General features: G+C 46.9%; 1 protein-coding gene across 19 annotated transcripts in view; it reads right to left on the reverse strand.

The window, feature by feature from the left end:
• Window positions 1-6,571: 6,571 nt before the first annotated feature.
• LOC121560008 (cerebral cavernous malformations protein 2 homolog) overlaps window positions 6,572-19,522 on the reverse strand; it is a 62,123-nt gene continuing 49,172 nt past the window's right edge. For 2 of the 19 annotated variants that reach the window (XM_041873052.2, XM_041873053.2), the window contains exons 5-15: window positions 16,964-17,100; window positions 16,740-16,875; window positions 14,559-14,616; window positions 13,797-13,935; window positions 12,756-12,894; window positions 10,293-12,292; window positions 9,191-10,258; window positions 8,704-9,072; window positions 8,463-8,585; window positions 7,778-8,385; window positions 6,584-7,743 (exon numbers count right to left, since the gene is read on the reverse strand). In XM_041873052.2, the coding sequence (XP_041728986.1) occupies window positions 12,039-12,292; window positions 12,756-12,894; window positions 13,797-13,935; window positions 14,559-14,616; window positions 16,740-16,875; window positions 16,964-17,100 (863 nt within the window). In that variant the 3' untranslated portion in view covers window positions 6,584-7,743; window positions 7,778-8,385; window positions 8,463-8,585; ... (1 more) ...; window positions 9,191-10,258; window positions 10,293-12,038. Of the gene's footprint in view, window positions 7,744-7,777; window positions 8,429-8,462; window positions 8,629-8,703; window positions 9,116-9,190; window positions 10,259-10,292; window positions 12,293-12,755; window positions 12,895-13,796; window positions 13,936-14,558; window positions 14,617-16,739; window positions 16,876-16,963; window positions 17,101-19,522 lie in introns of those variants that run through there. The other 17 variants (XM_045212935.1, XM_045212934.1, XM_045212931.1 and 14 more) reach the window with 17 other exon arrangements.

Here is a 19,522-nt window from a genome sequence, read left to right on the forward strand (position 1 = left end):
AATGAATTCACCTAACCTGGCACGATAATTTACCTAACCTGGCACGATAATTGACCTAACCTGCTACGTTAATTATCCGGGAGACTCATGGGGCGGCGCACAATTGGCCCAGCGTCGTCCAGGGTAGGGGAGGGAATGGCCGGCAGGGATGTAGCTCAGTTGGTAGAGCATGGCGTTTGCAATGCCAGGGTTGTGGGTTCGATTCCCACGGGGGGCCAGTATAAAAATAAAAATAAATTCACTAACTGTAAGTCGCTCTGGATAAGAGCGTCTGCTAAATGACTAAAATGTAAATGTAAATTTAGTTACCCTAACCTGTAATTCACCTAAGCTGCCACTGGTCCCGACCAAATCAGTTTGCCCGACCTCATTCGGTAGTCAGACATTAACCCCCAATTCTTAATTTTATGTGGATTTTTTTTCCCACTGACTGTTGCATTATCCTCAGGATAGCTAAACTTTTCTATTTTGTTTTTCAGATGCGACATTCCAGTGACTTCCTGAGGTCACAAAGGGAAACAATACATTTGAGTCTTAATTGTTTGTGTTGTGTGCCTTTTTTCTATTGCATTTGACTACATTTAATTACATTTCTTGCACACACACTGAGTATACAAGACAGGTTAAAGGCGCAACGGTTTGTGTCAAGAACTGCAACGCTGCTGGGTTTTTCACTCAACTGTTTCCCGTATGTATCAAGAATGGTCCACCACCCAAAGGACATCCAGCCAACTTGACACAACTGTGGGAAGCACTGGAGTCAACATGGGCCAACATTCCTGTGGAACGATTTCGACACCTGCGCAACTCAATATTAGGAAGCTGTTCCTAATGTTTTGTACGCTCAGTGTATAATGTGGTGTGTCATGGATTTGTAATCTGGCAGAGCATTAGTTCGCCTAGAAGGACAACAGATGGTAAATCTATGACAGTCATACATTTTTAAAGAGTCAATCTGAAGTCACAGGAAACTGGACTTCAATAGAACAGTGGGTTATCCTACTGGACTTCAATACAACAGTGGGTTATCCTACTGGACTTCAATACAACAGTGGGTTGTCCACAACCTCAAACAGTCACACTCCAAACTCCACTATGGCCAAGACCAAAGAGCTGTCAAAGGACACCAGAAACAAAATTGTAGACCTGCACTAGGCTGGGAAGACTGAATCTGCAATAGGTAAGCAGCTTGGTTTGAAGAAATCAACTGTGGGAGCAATTATTAGGAAATGGAAGACATACAAGACCACTGATAATCTCCCTCGATCTGGGGCTCCACGCAAGATCTCACCCCGTGGGGTCAAAGTGATCACAAGAACGGTGAGCAAAAATCCCAGAACCACACGGGGGGACCTAGTGAATGACCTGCAGAGAGCTGGGACCAAAGTAACAAAGCCTACCATCAGTAACACACTATGCCGCCAGGGACTCAAATCCTGCAGTGCCAGACGTGTCCCCTGCTTAAGCCAGTACATGTCCAGGCCCGTCTGAAGTTTGCTAGAGTGCATTTGGATGATCCAGAAGAGGATTGGGAGAATGTCAGATGAAACCAAAATATAACTTTTTTTGGTAAAAACTCAACTCGTCGTGTTTGGAGGACAAAGAATGCTGAGTTGCATCCAAAGAACACCATACCTAATGTGAAGCATGGGGGTGGAAACATCATGCTTTGGGGCTGTTTTTCTGCAAAGGGACCAGGGACGACTGATCTGTGTAAAGGAAAGAATGAATGGGGCCATGTATCGTGAGATTTTGAGTGAAAACCTCCTTCCATCAGCAAGGGCATTGAAGATGAAACGTGGCTGGGTCTTTCAGCATGACAATGATCCCAAACACACCGCCCGGGCAACGAAGGAGTGGCTTCGTAAGAAGCATTTCAAGGTCCTGGAGTGGCTTAGCCAGTCTCCAGATCTCAACCCCATAGAACATCTTTGGAGGGAGTTGAAAGTCCATGTTGCCCAGCAACAGCCCCAAAACATCACTGCTCTAGAGGAGATCTGCATGGAGGAATGGGCCAAAATACCAGCAACAGTGTGTGAAAACCTTGTGAAGACTTACAGAAAACGTTTGACCTGTGTCATTGCCAACAAAGGGTATATAACAAAGTATTGAGAAACTTTTGTTATTGACCAAATACTTATTTTCCACCATAATTTGCAAATAAATTCATTAAAAATCATACAATGTGATTTTCTGGAATTTCTTTCCTCATTTTGTCTGTCATAGTTGACGTGTACCTATGATGAAAATTACAGGCCTCTCTAATCTTTTTAAGTGGGAGAACTTGCACAATTGGTGGCTGACTAAATACTTTTTTTCCCCACTGTAAGTGCGTCATTGGATGCTTTTTTTGCCCTCCCGTGTCACTTTATGCACAGTTCTCCGCTAAACATAGAATCACATGGTTTATTTCATCTCTCTGTGACTGCCGCTAACTTCAAATAAAGTTGCCTAAAACAAATAAAGTTGCCAATGTCTTTGAAATTGATACAACCAAAGCTATGTATAAAAATATGCTTCAAATAAAAAAACCGAGATGGCTGCATTCAAATATAAATACAGTAGGCTATAGGCCTATTTCAATCATATTGAAATACATTTAATGTTCAATAAATTAAGTTTTATTTTTCTACTTGGAGGCTGTGTAATTTGTCTCAATATATTTCATGATGTGTAGCCTAACGTGTGCGCAACGATGTGCCAAATCGGTTATTAAGTTCATTTTTATTGGGTAAGCATTAGCCTAGAATAAGTCACCTAATTATTTGCAGCCGTAGGTGGTAATATCTCTCTAGGAGCTGATCCGTCGTCAGTATTGTGAAATAATTATAATGTTAAGGTAAGATCTGAATTGAGAAAACTGATCCGAGAGCAGCGCTGCCCATCTTTCCTACCAGTATCGACACGTGCTCCAATGACGCACTTAGCGACCGTTCTCTCTGCGTGGTGTTTTGGGAAACGCATGTTATATTTTCGGGCCGTTGTAGGAAAGATGCATCGTTAAAAACACTGGTAAGCTTTGTCATTATGGGGTATTGTATGTAGAACGATGAGGGGGAAAAAACAATTTAAACCATGTTAGAATAAGGCTATAATGTGTGGGTCACCTCCCTGACCAAGCCCCTTCTCCCCCAAAAAGGTGAAGGGGTCTGAACACTTTCCGAATGCACTGTATAGGTCATCAACACTGGACAGTTACCTTAAAAGCACCAACGGGTTAATTTTGACCCTCAATGAGGATTCGGGGGTCCAGGTGTTACGGACGTCACGCTGCTTCATAATGTAGAGGTGGGGGCTCATTAGAATATTTGGGGGCGTGGTTTGCACACTTCTTTTTGTGCAACCGATACGGAGTCATTCCAGTTTAAGTGTTCTGTTGTGTGATGCCCAAAATGTGCATAAAGCGAGGTCCCTACAGAAATTGGTTTGTCGAGATCGGTGTGGAAGAACTTAACTGGCATGCACAGAGCCCTGACCTCAACCCCATGGAACACTTTTGGGATGAATTGGAATGCTGACTGCGAGGCAGGCCTAATCGCCCAACCTCACTAATGCTCTTGTGGCTGAATGGAAGCAATTCCCTGCAGCTATGTTCCAACATCTAGTGGAAAGCCTTCCCAGAAGAGTGGAGGCTGTTATAGCAGCAAAGGGGGGGACCAACTCCATATTAATGCCCATGATTTTTGAATGAGATGTTCGACGAGCAGGTGTCCACATACTGTTGGCCATGTAGACACCTGCTCGTTGAACATCTCATTCCAAAAGGCAGCTGTTAAGTCAAACAGCAGTAACCTTGCCAGCTAAATCAGTCAAATAAAGAGTAGCCAGTTTCTGCTCTGCTTGCTTTTACAACTCTGGAAAAAAAAAACACAACACACACAGACAACAGCTGTCTGTTCACACTCTGTGGTGTCCGCATGGTCCTAAAGCAAACCGATGCCGCTTTTTGTATAAAACTGTGGGAGATAAAAATGCTATTTCAGAATGTGTGGGGGGCGGGGGGTCATGTCCCCCCGTCCCCAGTGAAAGTTGCGCCCCTGGTTTATAACCAGTTAGAGTGAATACAGAGATTCATTTATACAACTTCAATACAGGGAGTTCGGCCCCAATGATGTACTGGGCCGTACACAGTACCCTCTGTAGCGCCTTGCGGTCGGATGCTGAGCAGTTGCTATACCAGGCGGTGATGCAGCCAGTCAAGATGCTCTCGATGGTGCAGCTGTAGAACTTTTTGAGGTTCTGAGGGCCCATGCCAAATCTTTTCAGCCTCCTGAGAGGGAAGGGCCATTGTCGTGCCCTCTTCACGACTGTGTTGGTGTGTTTGGACAATGATAGATCTTTAGTGATGTGGAGACCGAGGGGTTCATAATCTTTCCTTTGACATGTGCTGCTTAACAGGAGTTATTCATGAAGGCCTCTAGGGCTCTCTGTTTGTAACGGCAGAAAGCCCTAGAGGCCAGAATGAAGAAGTCCTGTCAGGTTGCTTCCTGTGAGCAAGAGGTGCATTTCTCTGTTTATTATTATCTATATTTTTTAAGCTCTTGTGAAAAGCAGTAGAAAATGTATGTAAATAATGACTGTAGATAATGATTGTTAAAAAGAATAGTAGCACTACAATGTGAAGTCATCTATCAATATGGATGTCTCTCGTTCTCCAAAACGCATCCATTCGTTTTGACATCTGCTGCTGCTTAAAAAAAAAAAAAAGACATTAAAACTTAAAAGAATATTACAGTGAGTACGGATTTTTGCTTTCTTCCAAGATACAATCGAGGAGTGATCGATCGAGCAGTGGAGCGTTTTCAATTGACTGATTTCCTTATACGAACTGTGAACTCAGTAAAATCGTTGCATGTTGCGTTTATATTTTTGTTCAGTATAGTAATGATAGTTACTCTATCTTTGATCGCCAGCGCATTTCATCAGTAGGCTATCTCGATACAGAGTGCGCTCAGGACACACTAACTCACTTTGTAACGCAGTCAAACAAAAGTCAAAATGACCAAAGTTGCTAAAGTTGCTATATAACCTCCAACGAATGACAGAATATCTCCTACATTTGGCAAAATGGAGTTGATTATACAGATATCAGATCAGATCAGGAATAACAGGGAGATGAACAGTGGACGTAGTTTAAATTTCAAGGTATCTCAAAAGGGGACCAACTCTGTTTCAAAAAAATATCCATATCCACTCTCATACCGTTCGTTTGTTGATCGCACATGTCTCTCTATCGAAGCTTTCATATGGGCGGCAATATGAGACAGCGCAGAGAAGCGGGGGGAAATGTTATAGCGGTATTTTGACATGGAGAGACGTGTTTTGATAATGCAACCTATGGATCACAGAATAAATAATTTTCATGCGAGACAGGAGTCAGGATTTGGGTTTCAGTGGGATTGGGACTGCCTAGGCCCTAGGACAGGAGAAGATAGAATTTCTCTGAATTGTTTACAGATTTCATGTCTGTGACAGAGATGTCAATGTAATGAAACCGAGTGACCGCTCTAACAATGGGAAGTACATGTCCTCAATGATTGAAGGCAGGTGAGATCAGTGGTCAGATCGTGGTCCTCTGTAGCTCAATTGGTAGAGCACGGCGCTTGTAACGCCCAGGGTAGTGGGTTCGATCCCTTGGACCACCCCATACATAAAAATGTATGCACACATGACTGTAAGTCGCTTTGGATAAAAGCGTCTGCTAAATGGCATATTATTATTATCAGGTGGGACCATTCTAGCCAATGAGAGGGCAGATAGTTGTGCCCGTTGTTCACACTCGTAAGTCGTTTTTTCTCAAAGTTGCCGGAATGCCACGTGTATCCCCTTATATCAGTACATTGGTAACAGCAGAAATATTATGAAAAGTATACTAGATCAAATAAGCCTCACGTAATTCGACACTCTCTCATTGACCTCCACGCTAAAAAGGGCTTTTCTCACACGGACTGATTTTTGGTCAGAGTAAATCCTCTCCCTTCGCCACATCCTCTCTGACATTAGTAATAGCCACTATGACACCCGACTCCTGTATATTAAAGAGATTCTCTTTTGTACCAGAGGTGTTTCGTATACTCAGTGTATAAGATATGTCCTCCACGTCATTGCGGCAGGTAGCTTATTGGTTAAGAGCATTGGGCCAGTAATCGAAAGGTCGCTGGTTCTAATCCCCGAGCCGAGTAGGTAAAAAATCTGTCGATGTGCCCTTGAGCAAGGCACTTAACCCTAATTGCTCCTGTAAGTCGCTCTGGATAAGAGCGTCTGCTAAATGACTAAAATGTAAAATGTAAATTGCTCTGCTGTCTGCATCTTGCTAGCTGTCACTCAAATGGCGAGGGGCTGAAGCTCATTGGCTAGAACTCCAATTGCCAATGGCGCTGGCCCACGAGGGGAAAATGGCGCAGCACAACTTCCAGAGAAACAGTTGCTTTCAAACTAGTGATTTGGTGGCTAATTGAGGTTAGACAGTAATGAATAGATTATGCATGTATGAACTACACGTTGCCACATCCAGCCCAAAGCGGGGAGGTACATTTAAAAAAAAGATTTAGTAGTCGCCAAAGTTCCGGAGCATGTCTTTAAAGTATATGTTGTTATTAAATAACCACAGTTCTCACAACAACAACAACAACAACAACAACAACAACAACAACAGCAGCTGTACAATTACAGTTCAGAATGAGGTGGTCATATCCCTACTGGGCAGTAGCAGCTACTGTATGCCCACGTACCAAAATGGCACCCTATTCCCTACGTAGTGCACTACTTTTGACCAGGGCCCATATGGCTCTAGTCAAAAGTAGTGCACTACGTAGGGAATAGGGTGCCGTTTGGGATGCAAGCCTGTATCTGAAGGCACAATGACTGGTGACAGGGTAAGATGCAGTAAGAGAGTGAACACACCGCAACGATCGACGGCCGAGTGCTTCTGTTCTGACCAGGACGCCGGACGCCATTTTCAGTTCATTTTCCGGCCGATTCTACATGTTGAATCGTCACCAAGCAGGTGATCTACTGTGACCCGGCTGAAGATGAGGATTGGTTGGTCTGTTTGCGCCAGAGACATGTATTTAGAGCGTTGTTAATGCAGTAACCTCAACGGTCCAACTCTGTAATTACGTGGCTCTGGTCTACGCTCTAAGAACAGATTGGGAATCAGCCAGTACCTGGTATTGTCAGATATGTTTTTCATCCTAATATTCTGAATGGAAATGTTCCATAAAAAAAAAAAAGAAAAAGTCACATTTTACCAACTGCTCTCGTTGATTGAGATAAGACACAAGGGTAAACCTTTGTAGGAAGTGATAGGCTGAGTGTTTAAAACATAGAACACCTTGGTAGGAAGTGATAGGCTGAGTGTAGAACATAGAACACCTTGGTAGGAAGTGATAGGCTGAGTGTAGAACATAGAACACCTTGGTAGGAAGTGATAGGCTGAGTGTAGAACATAGAACACCTTGGTAGGAAGTGATAGGCTGAGTGTAGAACACAGAACACCTTGGTAGGAAGTGATAGGCTGAGTGTAGAACATAGAACACCTTGGTAGGAAGTGATAGGCTGAGTGTAGAACATAGAACACCTTGGTAGGAAGTGATAGGCTGAGTGTAGAACATAGAACACCTTGGTAGGAAGTGATAGGCTGAGTGTAGAACATAGAACACCTTGGTAGGAAGTGATAGGCTGAGTGTAAAACATAGAACACCTTGGTAGGAAGTGATAGGCTGAGTGTAAAACATAGAACACCTTGGTAGGAAGTGATAGGCTGAGTGTAGAACACCTTGGTAGGAAGTGATAGGCTGAGTGTAGAACATAGAACACCTTGGTAGGAAGTGATAGGCTGAGTGTAGAACATAGAACACCTTGGTAGGAAGTGATAGGCTGAGTGTAGAACACCTTGGTAGGAAGTGATAGGCTGAGTGTAGAACATAGAACACCTTGGTAGGAAGTGATAGGCTGAGTGTAGAACATAGAACACCTTGGTAGGAAGTGATAGGCTGAGTGTAGAACATAGAACACCTTGGTAGGAAGTGATAGGCTGAGTGTAGAACATAGAACACCTTGGTAGGAAGTGATAGGCTGAGTGTAGAACATAGAACACCTTGGTAGGAAGTGATAGGCTGAGTGTAGAACATAGAACACCTTGGTAGGAAGTGATAGGCTGAGTGTAGAACATAGAACACCTTGGTAGGAAGTGATAGGCTGAGTGTAGAACATAGAACACCTTGGTAGGAAGTGATAGGCTGAGTGTAGAACATAGAACACCTTGGTAGGAAGTGATAGGCTGAGTGTAGAACATAGAACACCTTGGTAGGAAGTGATAGGCTGAGTGTAGAACATAGAACACCTTGGTAGGAAGTGATAGGCTGAGTGTAGAACATAGAACACCTTGGTAGGAAGTGATAGGCTGAGTGTTTAAAACATAGAACACCTTGGTAGGAAGTGATAGGCTGAGTGTAAAACACCTTGGTAGGAAGTGATAGGCTGAGTGTAGAACATAGAACACCTTGGTAGGAAGTGATAGGCTGAGTGTAGAACATAGAACACCTTGGTAGGAAGTGATAGGCTGAGTGTAGAACATAGAACACCTTGGTAGGAAGTGATAGGCTGAGTGTTTAAAACATAGAACACCTTGGTAGGAAGTGATAGGCTGAGTGTAAAACATAGAACACCTTGGTAGGAAGTGATAGGCTGAGTGTAAAACACCTTGGTAGGAAGTGATAGGCTGAGTGTAGAACATAGAACACCTTGGTAGGAAGTGATAGGCTGAGTGTAGAACATAGAACACCTTGGTAGGAAGTGATAGGCTGAGTGTAGAACATAGAACACCTTGGTAGGAAGTGATAGGCTGAGTGTAGAACATAGAACACCTTGGTAGGAAGTGATAGGCTGAGTGTAGAACATAGAACACCTTGGTAGGAAGTGATAGGCTGAGTGTAGAACATAGAACACCTTGGTAGGAAGTGATAGGCTGAGTGTAGAACATAGAACACCTTGGTAGGAAGTGATAGGCTGAGTGTAGAACATAGAACACCTTGGTAGGAAGTGATAGGCTGAGTGTAGAACATAGAACACCTTGGTAGGAAGTGATAGGCTGAGTGTTTAAAACATAGAACACCTTGGTAGGAAGTGATAGGCTGAGTGTAAAACATAGAACACCTTGGTAGGAAGTGATAGGCTGAGTGTAAAACACCTTGGTAGGAAGTGATAGGCTGAGTGTAGAACATAGAACACCTTGGTAGGAAGTGATAGGCTGAGTGTAGAACATAGAACACCTTGGTAGGAAGTGATAGGCTGAGTGTAGAACATAGAACACCTTGGTAGGAAGTGATAGGCTGAGTGTAGAACATAGAACACCTTGGTAGGAAGTGATAGGCTGAGTGTAGAACATAGAACACCTTGGTAGGAAGTGATAGGCTGAGTGTAGAACATAGAACACCTTGGTAGGAAGTGATAGGCTGAGTGTAGAACATAGAACACCTTGGTAGGAAGTGATAGGCTGAGTGTAGAACATAGAACACCTTGGTAGGAAGTGATAGGCTGAGTGTAGAACATAGAACACCTTGGTAGGAAGTGATAGGCTGAGTGTGAAACATAGAACACCTTGGTAGGAAGTGATAGGCTGAGTGTAGAACATAGAACACCTTGGTAGGAAGTGATAGGCTGAGTGTAGAACATAGAACACCTTGGTAGGAAGTGATAGGCTGAGTGTAGAACATAGAACACCTTGGTAGGAAGTGATAGGCTGAGTGTAGAACATAGAACACCTTGGTAGGAAGTGATAGGCTGAGTGTGAAACATAGAACACCTTGGTAGGAAGTGATAGGCTGAGTGTAGAACATAGAACACCTTGGTAGGAAGTGATAGGCTGAGTGTAGAACATAGAACACCTTGGTAGGAAGTGATAGGCTGAGTGTAGAACATAGAACACCTTGGTAGGAAGTGATAGGCTGAGTGTAGAACATAGAACACCTTGGTAGGAAGTGATAGGCTGAGTGTTTAAAACATAGAACACCTTGGTAGGAAGTGATAGGCTGAGTGTAGAACATAGAACACCTTGGTAGGAAGTGATAGGCTGAGTGTAGAACATAGAACACCTTGGTAGGAAGTGATAGGCTGAGTGTAGAACATAGAACACCTTGGTAGGAAGTGATAGGCTGAGTGTAGAACATAGAACACCTTGGTAGGAAGTGATAGGCTGAGTGTAGAACATAGAACACCTTGGTAGGAAGTGATAGGCTGAGTGTAAAACATAGAACACCTTGGTAGGAAGTGATAGGCTGAGTGTAAAACACCTTGGTAGGAAGTGATAGGCTGAGTGTAGAACATAGAACACCTTGGTAGGAAGTGATAGGCTGAGTGTAGAACATAGAACACCTTGGTAGGAAGTGATAGGCTGAGTGTAGAACATAGAACACCTTGGTAGGAAGTGATAGGCTGAGTGTAGAACATAGAACACCTTGGTAGGAAGTGATAGGCTGAGTGTAGAACATAGAACACCTTGGTAGGAAGTGATAGGCTGAGTGTAGAACATAGAACACCTTGGTAGGAAGTGATAGGCTGAGTGTAGAACATAGAACACCTTGGTAGGAAGTGATAGGCTGAGTGTAGAACATAGAACACCTTGGTAGGAAGTGATAGGCTGAGTGTAGAACATAGAACACCTTGGTAGGAAGTGATAGGCTGAGTGTGAAACATAGAACACCTTGGTAGGAAGTGATAGGCTGAGTGTAGAACATAGAACACCTTGGTAGGAAGTGATAGGCTGAGTGTAGAACATAGAACACCTTGGTAGGAAGTGATAGGCTGAGTGTAGAACATAGAACACCTTGGTAGGAAGTGATAGGCTGAGTGTAGAACATAGAACACCTTGGTAGGAAGTGATAGGCTGAGTGTGAAACATAGAACACCTTGGTAGGAAGTGATAGGCTGAGTGTAGAACATAGAACACCTTGGTAGGAAGTGATAGGCTGAGTGTAGAACATAGAACACCTTGGTAGGAAGTGATAGGCTGAGTGTAGAACATAGAACACCTTGGTAGGAAGTGATAGGCTGAGTGTAGAACATAGAACACCTTGGTAGGAAGTGATAGGCTGAGTGTTTAAAACATAGAACACCTTGGTAGGAAGTGATAGGCTGAGTGTAGAACATAGAACACCTTGGTAGGAAGTGATAGGCTGAGTGTAGAACATAGAACACCTTGGTAGGAAGTGATAGGCTGAGTGTAGAACATAGAACACCTTGGTAGGAAGTGATAGGCTGAGTGTAGAACATAGAACACCTTGGTAGGAAGTGATAGGCTGAGTGTAGAACATAGAACACCTTGGTAGGAAGTGATAGGCTGAGTGTAAAACATAGAACACCTTGGTAGGAAGTGATAGGCTGAGTGTAAAACATAGAACACCTTGGTAGGAAGTGATAGGCTGAGTGTAAAACATAGAACACCTTGGTAGGAAGTGATAGGCTGAGTGTAGAACATAGAACACCTTGGTAGGAAGTGATAGGCTGAGTGTAGAACATAGAACACCTTGGTAGGAAGTGATAGATCGTAAAGCATGCCTCTACATCAATCCTCAGGCAATATAATATTTAATTTTCCAAGATCAGACAGGCACTCCTTTGGTGATTCTATATTCCCCCTATATAGAGCACTGGTCAAAAGTACTGCTCCATATAGGAAATAGGGTGCCATTCTCTGGTCTAAAGTAGTGCTCCGTATAGGAAATAGGGTGCCAATCGGAATCGATTGTGACGAGAGACTCCAGACTACAGCGTTATCCTGGTCACTGACAGCAGATGCTGACAATAATGATAGTATATCGTCAGTTATTCACAGTCTTAGTTAGAAGCTCCTAAATACCAGTATGAATAGCGAGCAAAACTACACCGTCACCATCAGGTGGTCCATTAGGAATGTTCCTGGACCCTCCTGCAGCCCAGCCTTGGGGGTAGGGGTTAGGGTGTAGGGCGTAACCCCCCCCCTCCTGGTCCATGCTGCAGCCCAGCCTTGGGGGTAGGGGTTAGGGTCTAGGGGTTAGGGGTCAGTCTTGTTCCACACGGACCCCTAGCGCCTCGATATCGTTGCTGATATCAGAGATCATGCGGTCCCACTCATCTCCTTCATCAGACCTGCCTCCTCCCGCCTCCCCGTTCCCATTGGTGGTTGGGTCGGAGGCGGAACGGCGGTAGCGTCCGAAGCTGTCGGTGATGATGCCACGGCCGTCCTTAACTCCGATGGTCTCCAGGAAGTTCTCAAAGTGCTGGCTGTCCTTCTCTGGGATGAAGGGCCTCAGGCCTGGGAGTGAGAGGAGGAGAGGAAGGGAGAGGGGGAGGAGGAGGAGGAGAGACAGGGGTAGAGGGGGGAGGGGGGGGAGAGGGTATAATTTATTGTATGTGTTAAACAGGAAGTTCTCAAAGTGATGGCTGTCCTCCTCTTGGATAAACGGCTTCAGACATGGGAGGGAGGAGAGAAAGGATTGAGAACAGGAGGGCCACAATGAAAATGCACAGTTAAAGTGTGCAAAACATACTCCTATATCCATCATGTACCCTGACTGTCTTTTCATTGATTGTTTGGCAGATAAAAAAAAAAACAGCAGTGTTGTGTTCAGTAAGGCACAACGTAGCAAAACGGTCAAGCTCAGACAGGTACATTTCTAAACACTTCGTCCAGTTGTTTGGTGCCTGCTGCTGAGCTGAACACGCCCCCAGGTTTGACCTGTGACTTTTGACACCGTGACCCAGGAAGTGGTTCTCACCCAGTAGGAGGAACTTCCTGCTGTCCCCGTAAAGCAGGCGGAGGTTGATACAGAACTCATGGACGGACGCTCCGTTACGGTACTCATGAAGAAGAGTAGCAAACTGCTGGATCTCCTGAGAGGACAACTTGGTACGCAGCTAATAGAGAAGAAGAGGAATGAAGACATTGTGGTGAATGTCACTGATTGGAGGATATGGTACTGCATGATGTAGTCTAAAAGAGTATGCAACAAAGCAGCTTAAAAAAAAGGATGACCAAAGCCCGAAACTCATACACACACAGCCCCAGACCCACACAGAGACACAGACCCACACAGAGACACAGACCCACACAGAGACACAGACCCACCCAGAGACACAGACCCACCCAGAGACACAGACCCACCCAGACCCACCCAGAGACACAGACCCACCCAGAGACACACAGAGACACAGACCCACCCAGAGACACACAGACACAGACCCACACAAAGACACAGACCCACCCAGAGACACACAGAGACACAGACCCACAGAGAGACACACAGAGACACAGACCCACCCAGAGACACACAGACACAGACCCACCCAGAGACACAGACCCACCCAGAGACACAGACCCACCCAGAGACACAGACCCACACAGAGACACAGACCCACCCAGAGACACAGACCCACCCAGACCCACCCAGAAACACAGACCCACCCAGAGACACAGACCCACCCAGAGACACACAGACACAGACCCACACAAAGACACAGACCCACCCAGAGACACACAGAGACACAGACCCACAGAGAGACACACAGAGACACAGACCCACCCAGAGACACACAGACACAGACCCACCCAGAGACACAGACCCACCCAGAGACACATACCCACCCAGAGACACAGACCCACCCAGAGACACAGACCCACCCAGAGACACACAGACACAGACCCACCCAGAGACACAGACCCACCCAGAGACACAGACCCACCCAGAGACACAGACCCACACAGAGACACAGACCCACACAGAGACACAGACCCACCCAGAGACACAGACCCACCCTACCGTGGTCATATAGTCTTGCAGCAGCTCTGTAGCTGTGGTACTCAGCTCTCCCTCGCTGACTGTCTTGGTCTGAGGAGAGGCTGGGGTGGAGGAGGGGGGCGGAGTGTTACCCCCTGCCTCCAGAGAACCCTGGAACGAACTGTAGAAAACACACACAGAACAACAGCATTAGAATCCTAGAGAACAACAGCATTAGAACCCTGGAACTAACTATAGAACACAGACAGAACTATAGCATTAGAACCCTGGAACTACCTAAACAACACAGAACAACAGCATTAGAACCCTGGAACTAACTATAGAACACACAGACAGAACTATAGCATTAGAACCCTGGAACTACCTAAACACAGAACAACAGCATTAGAACCCTGGAACTAACTATAGAACACAGACAGAACTATAGCATTAGAACCCTGGAACTACCTAAACAACACAGAACAACAGCCTTAGAACCCTGGAACTAACTATAGAACACAGACAGAACTATAGCATTAGAACCCTGGAACTACCTAAACAACACAGAACAACAGCATTAGAACCCTGGAACTAACTATAGAACACAGACAGAACTATAGCATTAGAACCCTGGAACTACCTAAACAACACAGAACAACAGCATTAGAACCCTGGAACTAACTATAGAACACAGACAGAACTATAGCATTAGAACCCTGGAACTAACTATAGAACACAGACAGAACTATAGCATTAGAACCCTGGAACTAACTATAGAACACAAACAGAACTATAGCTCCGTACAAGGTGCTGGCCTCCGCTTCAAAGGCTTCCTTAACGTCCACCTTGCTTGAAGAGTCGTCTTCACAATCAGAGAGAAAACATAGATTGATGTTATAATCAAGTAAAAAGAAACAACACTTTTAACTCCTAATCCCCCCACACTGTATTTATTCCTGCTCCTAGTATTAACAGCAGAGCCTAACCCCCCCCACTGTATTTATTCCTGCTCCTAGTATTAACAGCAGAGCCTAACCCCCCCCCCACTGTATTTATTCCTGCTCCTAGTATTAACAGCAGAGCCTAATCCCCCCCCCACTGTATTTATTCCTGCTCCTAGTATTAACAGCAGAGCCTAATCCCCCCCCCACACTGTATTTATTCCTGCTCCTAGTATTAACAGCAGAGCCTAATCCCCCCCACTGTATTTATTCCTGCTCCTAGTATTAACAGCAGAGCCTAATCCCCCCTCCCCCCACTGTATTTATTCCTGCTCCTAGTATTAACAGCAGAGCCTAATCCCCCCCCACTGTATTTATTCCTGCTCCTAGTATTAACAGCAGAGCCTAATCCCCCCCACTGTATTTATTCCTGCTCCTAGTATTAACAGCAGAGCCTAATCCCCCCCCACACTGTATTTATTCCTGCTCCTAGTATTAACAGCAGAGCCTAATCCCCCCCACACACTGTATTTATTCCTGCTCCTAGTATTAACAGCAGAGCCTAATCCCCCCCCACTGTATTTATTCCTGCTCCTAGTATTAACAGCAGAGCCTAATCCCCCCCACTGTATTTATTCCTGCTCCTAGGATTAACAGCAGAGCCTAATCCCCCCACACTGTATTTATTCCTGCTCCTAGTATTAACAGCAGAGCCTAATCCCCCCACACTGTATTTATTCCTGCTCCTAGTATAAACAGCAGAGCCTAATCCCCCCCACACTGTATTTATTCCTGCTCCTAGTATTAACAGCAGAGCCTAATCCCCCCCACTGTATTTATTCCTGCTCCTAGTATTAACAGCAGAGCCTAATCCCCCCCACTGTATTTATTCCTGCTCCTATTATTAACAGCAGAGTCTAATCCCCCCCACTGTATTTATTCCTGCTCCTAGTATTAACAGCAGAGCCTAATCCCCCCCACTGTATTTATTCCTGCTCCTAGTATTAACAGCAGAGCCTAATCCTCCCCCCCACACTGTAATTATTCCTGCTCCTAGTATTAACAGCAGAGCCTAATCCCCCCACACTATATTTATTCCTGCTCCTAGTATTAACAGCAGAGCCTAATCCCCCCCCACACTGTATTTATTCCTGCTCCTAGTATTAACAGCAGAGTCTAATCCCCCCCACTGTATTTATTCCTGCTCCTAGTATTAACAGCAGAGCCTAACCCCCCCCCACTGTATTTATTCCTGCTCCTAGTATTAACGGCAGAGTCTAATCCCCCCCACTGTATTTATTCCTGCTCCTAGTATTAACAGCAGAGTCTAATCCCCCCCACTGTATTTATTCCTGCTCCTAGTATTAACAGCAGAGCCTAATCCCCCCCACTGTATTTATTCCTGCTCCTAGTATTAACAGCAGAGCCTAATCCCCCCCCACTGTATTTATTCCTGCTCCTAGTATTAACAGCAGAGCCTAATCCCCCCACTGTATTTATTCCTGCTCCTAGTATTAACAGCAGAGCCTAATCCCCCCCCACTGTATTTATTCCTGCTCCTAGTATTAACAGCAGAGCCTAATCCCCCCACTGTATTTATTCCTGCTCCTAGTATTAACAGCAGAGCCTAATCCCCCCCACACTGTATTTATTCCTGCTCCTACTATTAACAGCAGAGCCTAATCCCCCCCCACTGTATTTATTCCTGCTCCTAGTATTAACAGCAGAGCCTAATCCCCCCCCACTGTATTTATTCCTGCTCCTAGTATTAACAGCAGAGCCTAATCCCCCCCACTGTATTTATTCCTGCTCCTAGTATTAACAGCAGAGCCTAATCCCCCCACTGTATTTATTCCTGCTCCTAGTATTAACAGCAGAGCCTAATCCCCCCCCCCCCACTGTATTTATTCCTGCTCCTAGTATTAACAGCAGAGCCTAATCCCAGTATTTATTCCTGCTCCTAGTATTAACAGCAGAGCCTAATCCCAGTATTTATTCCTGCTCCTAGTATTAAAAGCAGAGCAGAACTTGAATTGAACCTCACCACTGTAGAGGGAGAGGTGCCTGGTGGGGGTGGTGGCTCCGTCAAAGATGGCTCTGTCCAGGAAGTCTATAGTGGACTCAGTGTAAACTATCTGGAACACCTGGCTGAGCATGAGACACAGCTCCTCTGCTGCCGTCTGGAATACAACATTTAGTTTTTTTAGGATGGCCCATTAGCTGTTGCTCATGCAGAAAGCTACTCTTCTAGGTACCCCCCAACGGTACCTTGTTATCCACAGCCAGTACTAGCAGACAGCAGACCTCTACCAGTACAGCTCCACTCTCAGCCAGAGAGCTGAGGGTCTGGGACTCAGACAGGTCAGGACAGGTTTTGGGGCACAGGGACACACCTGCATCCTGGGCTGGAGAATACACACACAGAGAACACAACAGTTGTGTGTGTGTGTGTGCGCGCGCACACACACACACACACACACACACACACACACACACACACACACACAACAGAATAGTGTACTGGCTACACTCGGTCTACTCTCGGTTTGCGAGCAGCGTTCACAGCTGGGACCGCAATAGGACTGTCCCTGACTAAATAAAATCTTGGTCTGTTCTTTCGACCAATCGATTTTTAACACCTATTTTTCCATATATAGACACATCCCTATGTGTTTTAATAAGAGCAACTATTTGCACCGAGCTTGTCTGATGCTTTAAGCACATGGTTTGATTATAATCATTAAGACACACAAATTACTAGAGGGAGTCTGACCAGCAATTGATTTGATTGTGCCGGGCCGAGCTCAGACTGTGTTAAAAAAAAAAAAAAGACAGTGAGCGAGTGACTGACTAGCACCCGTCGTCTCTCTCTCCTCCCTGCTGCAGCGACCACCACAGTGACTGACTAGCACCCGTCGCCTCTCTCTCCTCCCTGCTGCAGCGACCACCACAGTGACTGACTAGCACCCGTCGTCTCTCTCTCCTCCCTGCTGCAGCGACCACCACAGTGACTGACTAGCACCCGTCGCCTCTCTCTCCTCCCTGCTGCAGCGACCACCACAGTGACTGACTAGCACCCGTCGTCTCTCTCTCCTCCCTGCTGCAGCGACCACCACAGTGACTGACTAGCACCCGTCGTCTCCCTCTCCTCCCTGCTGCAGCGACCACCACAGTGACTGACTAGCACCCGTCGTCTCTCTCTCCTCCCTGCTGCAGCGACCACCACAGTGACTGACTAGCACCCGTCGTCTCTCTCTCCTCCCTGCTGCAGCGACCACCACAGTGACTGACTAGCACCCGTCGTCTCTCTCTCCTCCCTGCTGCAGCGACCACCACAGTGACTGACTAGCACCCGTCGTCTCTCTCTCCTCCCTGCTGCAGCGACCACCACAGTGACTGACTAGCACCCGTCGTCTCTCTCTCCTCCCTGCTGCAGCGACCACCACAGTGACTGACTAGCACCCGTCGTCTCTCTCTCCTCCCTGCTGCAGCGACCACCACAGTGACTGACTAGCACCCGTCGTCTCCCTCTCCTCCCTGCTGCAGCGACCACCACAGTGACTGACTAGCACCCGTCGTCTCTCTCTCCTCCCTGCTGCAGCGACCACCACAGTGACTAACTAGCACCCGTCGTCTCTCTCTCCTCCCTGCTGCAGCGACCACCACAGTGACTGACTAGCACCCGTCGCCTCTCTCTCCTCCCTGCTGCAGCGACCACCACAGTGACTGACTAGCACCCGTCGTCTCCCTCTCCTCCCTGCTGCAGCGACCACCACAGTGACTGACTAGCACCCGTCGTCTCCCTCTCCTCCCTGCTGCAGCGACCACCACAGTGACTGACTAGCACCCGTCGTCTCTCTCTCCTCCCCGCTGCAGCGACCACCACAGAACCTGACTAGCACCCGTCGTCTCTCTCTCCTCCCTGCTGCAGCGACCACCACAGTGACTGACTAGCACCCGTCGTCTCTCTCTCCTCCCTGCTGCAGCGACCACCACAGTGACTGACTAGCACCCGTCGTCTCTCTCTCCTCCCTGCTGCAGCGACCACCACAGTGACTGACTAGCACCCGTCGTCTCCCTCTCCTCCCTGCTGCAGCAACCACCACAGAACCTGACTAGCACCCGTCGTCTCTCTCTCCTCCCTGCTGCAGCGACCACCACAGAACCTGACTAGCACCCGTCGTCTCTCTCTCCTCCCTGCTGCAGCGACCACCACAGTGACTGACTAGCACCCGTCGTCTCTCTCTCCTCCCTGCTGCAGCGACCACCACAGTGATTGACTAGCACCCGTCGTCTCCCTCTCCTCCCTGCTGCAGCGACCACCACAGTGACTGACTAGCACCCGTCGTCTCCCTCTCCTCCCTGCTGCAGCGACCACCACAGTGACTGACTAGCACCCGTTGTCTCTCTCTCCTCCCTGCTGCAGCGACCACCACAGAACCTGACTAGCACCCGTCGTCTCTCTCTCCTCCCTGCTGCAGCGACCACCACAGTGACTGACTAGCACCCGTCGTCTCTCTCTCCTCCCTGCTGCAGCGACCACCACAGTGACTGACTAGCACCCGTCGTCTCCCTCTCCTCCCTGCTGCAGCGACCACCACAGTGACTGACTAGCACCCGTCGTCTCCCTCTCCTCCCTGCTGCAGCGACCACCACAGAACCTGACTAGCACCCGTCGTCTCTCTCTCCTCCCTGCTGCAGCGACCACCACAGAACCTGACTAGCACCCGTCGTCTCCCTCTCCTCCCTGCTGCAGCGACCACCACAGTGACTGACTAGCACCCGTCGTCTCCCTCTCCTCCCTGCTGCAGCGACCACCACAGTGAC

This window comes from Coregonus clupeaformis, unplaced genomic scaffold (assembly GCF_020615455.1).
Source record: "Coregonus clupeaformis isolate EN_2021a unplaced genomic scaffold, ASM2061545v1 scaf0065, whole genome shotgun sequence".
In the NCBI taxonomy this organism is placed as follows: domain Eukaryota; kingdom Metazoa; phylum Chordata; class Actinopteri; order Salmoniformes; family Salmonidae; genus Coregonus; species Coregonus clupeaformis.